The sequence below is a fragment of the Merops nubicus genome, unplaced genomic scaffold, assembly GCF_000691845.1.
Source record: "Merops nubicus isolate BGI_N331 unplaced genomic scaffold, ASM69184v1 scaffold8294, whole genome shotgun sequence".
NCBI lineage: Eukaryota > Metazoa > Chordata > Aves > Coraciiformes > Meropidae > Merops > Merops nubicus.
This window is the reverse complement of record NW_008603540.1, coordinates 4168-13515: the sequence shown is the minus strand read 5'-3', so window position 1 is coordinate 13515 and position 9348 is coordinate 4168. Positions and strand designations below refer to the sequence as shown.

Here is a 9348-nt window from a genome sequence, read left to right as displayed (position 1 = left end):
TACAAACTTTGCCTTGGGTGGAATCAATGACACCACACTGGTTTCTTTGAATTTGCTCATACTGCAGTGAGAGGAACATCTTTGCCTGAAAAAAACAGGTGAAGTGATAGACAGTCATCCTCTTCAACTATTGAATGGGTTGTTTTAGAGAATACAGAATTAGAGTCTTCTTAGGGCACACAGAAAAGGATGATAGTCTGTGGTCATAATATGCATCAGGGGAAATTCTGACTAGACAAGCAAAATATTTTTCTAGTGGGGATAGTTAAGCACTGAAGGCTGCCCATGGAACTTGTGAAATCTCTATCCTTGGGGACATTCAAAGTTTGATTGGACAAGTTCCTGTGAAATGTGATCAAGCTTGGAAGTCAATTCTGCTTTGAGCTGTGAGCTGAGCTAGTCAACTTCCAAAGATCCCTCCAGCCTAAGTTGTTTTGTGACTCTACAATTCATAATCCACACTAGCTAACCCGAATTAACTACTGCCAGAGACAAGAGACAAGACCACTTCCATTTCAAGCAGCTGTATAAAATCCTGAGGCTGAAGTCAAGCTGCTGCTCTGAGCTCTGCCACCCTCACTGCTACTAAGTTAACTCAGCACTCTGGTTTTCCCTAGTCAAAGCAATAGCTGACACTTCTGTAGGACAGACACCTGATCAACACAAACAGAATGCTACAGAGAATGGATTTGCATTTAAGATAGAAATTACTTTTTTTCCCTTTCCCTCAGACTGCATTGTAACTGTGAAAAATTAAGGGACAAAATCTTCTATACTATGGGCAGGGTTTTCATCCACCCACACACATAAATCAAGCCATCTTCCTGCAGAAGACCCCTCCTGTCTGCTGAAGCAGTTCAGGATCATGCCTGGCTTCATGTTTTCTCCATCTGTGCTTGGGGTGCATTTCATTTACACTTACTTAAACCAAATTCCTCTGATAGAATAAAAGGATTACTTTGGGAAGTCTGTTGTTTTACTTCAGGAAACATTTCCAACTGATCTGCAACTCAATCTCTCAACATCATAAATCTGCAAGCAACAACCAAGCTCCACATGTGCAGCAGTCAGACTGACAGGTACACCAGCAGCACAGCTTTACATTTGCATTCACACAAGACCAGCTTTCATAGAAGCACAGAAACCCAGCATGGTGGGGGTTGGAAGGGACTTCTGGAGATCATCTCATCCAACCCCTGTGGCCAAAGCAGAGTCATCCAGAGCAGGTTGCTCAGGATCACATTCAGGCAGGTTTTGAAAGCCTTACTCTCTTCCTTTGTCCCACTCCACATTTTTATGTCCAAAGCTTGACAAGGATGACATTATTCACTTTTAAGGAAGTATTCCCTCATACTCATATAACTTTTGGTAAGAATTAATGGAGCATAATCACCTAGTGCCCCGGGGCTGACCAGATCATTAACTGATACAAGGAAAATTCCCTTTCCATCATCAAGTGGAGTATCAGTGTCTTACACTCTGAAAATGCCTCAACACATAAGGCACATCAACCCATACTAAATGGCTGGCCAGATTTGTAACTAGTTGTCCTTTACATTGATTTTTTTTTTTAATGAAGTTAATTTATACATTAAACTTTAGAAAAAAAAAACAGTAATTAAATTTATTTATTGAGTAGATGATTGCTAGTCATTTTGGGGCTAGTAGACAACTAGCATTGTTTATTCAAAATTATCTTTCTGATTATCCCAATTTATTCCTCATTTAATTGTATTTCCTTCATCCTAGTTACTTCTTAAAACTTCAAGGTAATAGATGCCAAAAGATTGCCAACAATAGACTCAATCTAATTTAAAGAAAAGAAAAAAAAAAAAAAACAAACAACAAACACAAACCAAGAGAAATGTAAGCTGAATGCAACTTTTCTATTCCTCATCTATCAGTTAATACATACATACAATCAAGTAAACGTAATTGCTATACCTTGAAATAAAAATTACAACCAAAATCTGAGATTTCAGTTTCTGCTTCTACAGGTCCTATCTATTCTGCAACTGGTATTGGGAACTAATTAAAACAAACCCAATGTTAATATTTAAAACAGATGTGCTGAACAAACATCAGCACATTTGTGCACACGGGTGAGAAAAACCACAATATCCTTAGAACTGGAAGTGTATTTTCCTGGCCCCAGGTGCCACTGCTCTCTGCTCAGGGTCCCAGCAGGAGGCTCTACAAGACTCAGCGTGGGAGGACGGAGCTCTGCCCACCTGACACATCCAGGAAGGTCTCTGCACGCCCGGTCCCCGCGCTGCTGCTTGCCGTGCATTCGTAAAAGCCTTCATCAGACAAGGAGACCGTGGCAATTTCCCAGCTCATACTGGATGATTCTCTGGAGGAAGAAAAAGGCATACTCACTGAATTCCTGAATCACAGGATACTTTTGGTTGGAAAAGACCCTTAAGATCATCAAGTTGAACAGTTAACCCAGCACTGTCAAGTCAGAAGGAAACTGAAGGAATCGACATGGACAAGAACTTGGTTTCCTGAGTACAGACATAGGAGTTTTTCACAGTGATTAAGAGGAAAAACAGACCCTCTGGTGAATCAAACTGGAACTAGTTTTAGGGATTTTACTGAAAGAAATTACATATACATTGTCAAGCTTCTTGTGAGTACCAAGAAAGACAAGTTTTTGCAGAATGTCTCACTTGTACATCTACAAAAATCCCTTTAGCAGGCAACAGTTTAACAGTCAGCTGCCTTTAACACATGTCAATAGTCACCACACAGTAACCAAACCCACTGCAGCATTCACCCAGCTGCCCTGCTCTATTTCCTACTTGAAAAGATACCTTTCCTTAACACCAGCAAGTTTCTCTGTAGGATGTGGTACCAAACCTGTGGTTCTTACTAGTAAGTGTAACAAGGGTTCATCCTCCCAGCCTGAGCATCTTAAACTTGCAGGTCCAGAGAGGAGTTAAACAAAGGTAAATTCATTGTTTACCAGGTATAAGCTGCTTTCCTCCTCTTATATGCAAATCCACTGTTAGGTTCCACTACTGGGAGAGAGCAGCATCTACACTACTGCTCAATGACCACATCCAGGCAGTTCTCTTTGTACTTTGTAAGGGCTGGACTTGACAATCTTGAAGGTCTCTTCCATCCAAAACCATGTTAGGATTCTACTTTTTAAACTGCAGGGACAACTTCTATCCCAAACATTTACAATCCAACAAAATCCAAAGTATGGGTATGAAGATGACCCTGACTCCTGCTCTGCTGGATGCACCTCTGAACTTAAGACCAGCAAGAACTGCAACAATCCAATATTCTGCACATTAATTGCCTAGCCACACAAAAACAGCACAACACACAAAGACAGAATTGATGGATTCAAGACTGAAAAAGGAGGGTTTGGTACAGAAGAGATGCAAGCAAGACAACACGACAGGAACACGGAGAAATACTTGTAGTGTTTCTATAAATCATAGCAGTGGCAAAGCCAATATGCACTAATACCACGTATCTGTCACATGCAATGTTAAAGACAAGAGCAGAATAAAAGCATAACTACATTGACCAGTGGTTACATGTACTTAAAAACACTTTTACAGCTTCTCCAGACTCCAAACCACATTTTGTAAAACTAATGGTGCACCAGATACACAGATGAGGACAAATGAGCAAGCCAGCAGTTCTTCTGCAGCGCCCCAGTGCTCCCTGTGGCCCGTTGCTATGGCATATAAACAAAACTGATGAGCATCAAAATATCTGTGATAGCTTTGGCAAGTAACTGCCACCTTATGGGAAAACACTGCATCAAGGAACCCTTTGTCTCTCTTTTGTTTGTCTGAACAGATTGATTTATCAACCCTTAAAGGACATAGAACATGAGAAAGAGACTTGGAATATGTGTGAAAAGTCAATGCTATAGCACCATGAGACAGACAATCCAGCTACACCAGAGATGAAAACAGTACACAGTGACCTTAAATGGCTGATTCCCTCCTACTTCATACTTCGTCTAGATGACCTAATATATCATATATCAAAGCCATGACATTTTACAGTGGGATGGTGGCAAAAGGTCATAGCAGTAACTGCCAACACTAAAAAACAAGGTAGTGTTTCTTCCAGGTAAAAAGTGAGAACCTTCTCTTTTTCATGTTAAAAGTGAAGTTATGCAGTCTTGTTCTTCTTCACTCCTGAATTTTGCTATACACCAGATATCAAGCATGGAAGCTTTGAGAACAGAAGCATAAAAGGAAATGTGTCCAGAGTGGAAAAGTGGCAGAGACCTGCAGTGGTCTGTTAAAAAAAAATAAATACAACAAAGGCAGCAATGACTAATACACACCTCAGGGCATCTGCTGCACACTTTGGCACTGACTCTAAAAAGACATAACCACACACAACTCTACAACATGTGTTATTGGAATAACTCAACACCTTTCAGTATCAAGTCATTAATTTACCCCAATCATTTTACTGTATATGCAGTTTGCTGATCAAGCTGCATATCTCATCAGTTTGGAAAATACAAACGTGCTCCCTTAGCCAAGCTGCAGAACCCAAACACCAGACACATCCTGCTTATTAGTTACTGTGGAAACACTGGCAGAGAGCATAGCAAAATTCATGCACCCAACCTCACCTCCTGGTCACCACAAACCACCCCACTCTGTGCCACATTTTCACCTGAGAAGTCCCCAGCAGCAGGCTGTGGCTCACGTGAATAAGCTAAAACCTAAAGATTCACTTGTACTACCCTAGTGAACACAGAGTTTGGAAGGATATATTCTGCATGGTTCAGCACATCAGATACTAGACTTGACCAACAAACACAAACAGCAGCTGATCCAGAGTGACTTTTAAAAATTATTTTGATCATTAATTAAACAGAATACTTTTCTGTCAGAATCCGCAAAAATAATATGTGAAATCCTGACTTTTACAGGGTTGGTGGGATCTGCCATTTTCAAAACAGAATGGATTTTCGAGACATTGGTGTTCAGTTCCCACTGGAATGTGAAGCTTAACTACTGCTCTTGGTCTCCTAAATCAAACTTGTTGGAAATGCACCAGGATATTAATCAAAATCCATTTTTTCTTACTGGACCACCACAGGATGCAGAAATCTAGAAAAAAAACCAAACCTGCAACAATTTAAAAGAAATTTCTTTCCTACACATGTTACTCATTTAAAATTTGGAATTTTTATTACAGCTGACAGTACCTCTGGAATCAAACTAGAAATAAAGTTTCTTGAAGCATGTTCACTTCAAGAACCCCTAACTTATATTCATAGTAATGGTATTTTCACATAGACAAGTGTCATGATATAATTTGAGTATTATAATTCTAAAGCATTTATATTTTGAAATAAGTATTCGGAAAAAAAAATTGAGTAAAGACAACATCTTGACACCAAACCAAAACTCATTCAATGCAGAGCAGTAATACAACTCAAATCTACATTAACCTAATAAGCTGGACAAATCCTGTATGGAACTTCACTACTAACACAATGCGGACAAGCCAAGTCAAATTATATCCTATTTAACTCTGATCAATAATACTTGGCTTGAGATATATTTTGTTACATTAACTTGGATGATCTGTTCATTCATCTGTCTGTAATACAAAACTTAAATATGCAGCCCAGTCATAAAGGTGTTGGATATGTGAAAATCAAGGAGCAGAAGAGTGTGGTTCGATAACTAAAGAATGGAAAATATTACACAGCTGCTAAAGTATGTGCCAGGCCTGACTAAATACAAATAGCACCTCATTAAAAAAAAAAAGCTGAAGGCATTTCACACTGCCAACAGTGTTCAAGGGAGCTTCAGAGTATATTTACTTTGGTATATAAAATGCACCTGCTATTGAATTCTAGAACTCAGCCTTAAGTTTGCTCCTGAACTGCTCCAGGCTCTACAAGATGCTGACACTGTTTTCTAGCATATACTTCATAATTCCCCTTTGCTTTTGACTACCAGAACTACAAGATGAACTTTGAGTATTTTAATTCATTTATGTATTTTTTTATTCTTATCTCATTCCATACAGAAAGAGCATGCAATCCATTTTCTACACAGAAATCTGAAAAGGCTACTGCTATACCCAGTAAAAATTTTCATATTTTCAGAGATTTTCTGAAGACGAAGATTTTCTAGAGCAGGTCATAGCACAGAGTTCTAGGGCATCCATGAAAGGTATTAAAAATAAAGTAAATTAATAAGGTGTATTACATAATCATCTACATATCACTGGGGGCGGATAGTGAGGGTGTGAGGGTTATGTTCAAAAAAAAAAATCTATTTACAAATTTATTTTATATAACTTTTAAGAAGAAATTAAAAGCATTTGCCTTCTAGACTTCAGAGTTTTAAGAGCACACATCTGAGGGGGACTATGGCCAGATCATATGACCTCATCATCTATGCAGTGTACACCCTCCTCAAACATACATAATTTTTATATATATATAAAATAAATATCTCCATAGAATACAGAATCCCTAATATCATCAAAACTAACAGAGCAGAAGTATTAGGATATAAGCAGTATATGATAGTAAACAATAAAAAGAAAACATAGGATATAAAGAGGAAACAAAACAGTAGGGGAAAAAAAAAAAAAAGAGATCACTACTTACTTGAAGAACTGATCCACTCCTAGTTTTACTCCATTTTTAGTAAAACGCTGGGTAAAAGGTATAAGACTTTCTACATGGCAAGGAACAGATCCGGGCTGCAAATAATACCCTGGAGTCTTGGTGGGCATTGTAACTTTTGGAGCACCTGAAGAAAGCAAATATTCCCCAAAAGATTATTAAGAACTGCTAACATATATCCTATCTTTTCCTTTTATTAAAAGGGAATTCAGTTTCTGATAAAGCTACACTTAGAAGATAATAACACTAACTTGCCCATCATGATCCAGAGTTAGATGTTTGGAAGGAAACACCGCAGAAAGTACTTGCATAAGTTAGAAACTAGGTAAGTTTGACACTAGAAATCAATTTTAACTGATTCAGACAAGACAAATGTACATTCAATTCATGTTAAAATCTCTTACCAGGAGTAATACTAGAAAATGAAACACTTGAAACTCTCTGAAAAAGATAATCATCCTTGTCATAGCCCATTATTTTAACAAAAAAAGCTTCATCTGGTGGAATGAAGTCAGAAATATTCCATAGTCCATAGGGCTTTCTTTCAGGATAGTATTTCACAGGTAATGTCTTAAGAAGTTCCCCTGTAATACTCAAAAGTTCCAGTCTGTCTACTCTAGCTGGAAGAAAGATCCCCGTCGTATTCAGCAGCACGAAAGTAGGAATCCCTAGAAAAACAGAAACAGGCTATTTTCAGTGCTAAGAAAAATAAATAGTTACAAAAAGGAAAGGTGGAATTCCACATGTATGGCTCACTACCCCATGAATGCACCATTCAGTTTTAACCCTTCCTTCCTAAGTAGCAAAGACCCAAAACTGTGCTCTGCTTATTAGCTGTCTGGAGACCCCAGGCTGATGAGAGTTGAAATTACTGCTTTCCAACAGGTGTTCCTGAAATAGTCACCTCTCTGTTAACTCCTCACCATGCCCCAGGGCCAAAGGCTTCTTCTGAAGCTCCAAGTGCTGCAATTCTAAGGCATTTCATAGCTAAAAATATCTGGGTTCATGGGACACAAAAACCAACTTAATACAATGAAGTACCACAGTATGATGAAACAGCAACACTGGCTGCTCTTACACATTCAAGACCCAAGGAGCAACCAACAGTAGCTGTAGATTTATTCACAGAGTTGACCAAAGAATCATCACACAGCTCTGCTTGATTTTGTGTGCTCAAAACCCATTTTTATTTAGCACAGACTGAAATGGAAACCAACCTTGCACTGGTCTGCTGGATGTTTTTTTAAAGTCCAGTGTTGGCTTCCTAGAAAACCCAGCTCGAAAATCAATGGTGCTGAGCCCCGTGATGCGGACAGAGTGCCTTCCACTGCTCGAGGTCTGGAAAAGCAACAAACACCACGGGCAGAATTAACACTTCAGGAACTTTCAGGAAGTTTCTGATCCATCCACTGAACTCAGTAGGTAGGCTTCAGCTTTCAATAAAAACAAGACAGAAACGAGGCTTATATCAAGAGCTGGAAGTAAAAACGCCTTTTATAAAGCTTTACTTTGAGATATTGGGCCATAAATTGTAACATCAGCAAAAAGAGCTGATTTGCCTCAGAGGGAAATCACAACACACACACACGAGAGCTACAAGTACTTGTCAAGTGCCAGTGACTGTGATGGGAGACTATCTGACGTTAGGATAGTGGCTGTTATAAAGTATACTGCAAAGTAATAAATAAAACACAAATCGACAGAAAAATCAATGTAAATTTTTTGCTGACAAAATATGTAACCTATTTATTTCCAGTGCTACAATAACTTTTCCTACCATTTATCAGCAAGCTCCCTTTTTTGAATCTACAGAAAACTGATGTTACCCACAAGACATATGCAAACACCACAGGCACATCTTGCATCCTTGCCACAGAAGAAGTGGCAAGTACAGCCCACCCCCAATCAATCCTGTAAATTAAAAGTTCTGCTACATTAAAGAATCAGGGCAATCCCAAGCACAAATGCAGGCTGGGCAGAGTATGAATTCAAAGCAATTTTGAGGAGAAGAACTTGGGAGTGCTGGCTGATGAAAAGCTCAACATGAGCCACCAATGTGTGCTCCCAGCCCAGAAAGTCAGCCATGTCCTGGGCTGCATCCAAAGCAGCATGGGCAGCAGGTTGAGGGGGGGGGATTCTGCCCTTCTGCTCTGCTCTGGTGAGACCTCCCTGCAGCACTGGGTCCAGCTCTCAATTCCCCAGCACAGGAGAGACAGGGACCTGCTGAGGAGGGTCCAAACAAGGATGTTCCAAGGGCTGGAATCCCTCTGCTGTGAGGACAGGCTGAGGGAGTGGAGGGTGTTCAGCCTGGAGAAGAGAAGGCTCCAGAGATACCTTCTTGCAGCTTTCCAGTATCTGAAGGTGGCCTACAAGAAAGCTGGGGAGGGACTTTTGACACGGGCTTGTAACAACAGGACATGGGGTATGGGCTTCAACGTGGAGGAGGGTAGATCTAGATTAGAAATTAGGAAGATCTTTGCCATGATGGTGGAGAGACATTAGCACAGGTTGTTCAGAAAAGTTGTGGATGCTCTATCACTGAAGGTGTTCAAGACCAGGTTGGATCTGTTCTCCACCCTCAAGCTTGTCATTATGGTTGAATCAACAGAAAAAAACAACCAAACTACACTCTCCATCCACCCACCCACTCTTGAAAAGCCTCAGCTTTATGTTGTTTGAGGGTACAGTTGCTTTTTATTCAAGTCCTT

General features: G+C 39.7%; 1 protein-coding gene across 1 annotated transcript in view; it reads right to left on the bottom strand.

Annotated features, from left to right (window-relative positions):
- The window catches only part of LOC103771402 (hemicentin-1-like), a gene marked incomplete at both ends in the record, with an annotated part of 82650 nt that extends 74672 nt beyond the window's left edge, over positions 1-7978 (bottom strand). The window contains 4 exons of the mRNA XM_008938698.1: positions 2232-2353; positions 6623-6767; positions 7045-7308; positions 7858-7978. Coding sequence (XP_008936946.1) covers positions 2232-2353; positions 6623-6767; positions 7045-7308; positions 7858-7978 — 652 coding nt within the window. The remainder of the gene's footprint in view (positions 1-2231; positions 2354-6622; positions 6768-7044; positions 7309-7857) is intronic.
- Between the last annotated feature and the right edge of the window lie 1370 nt (positions 7979-9348).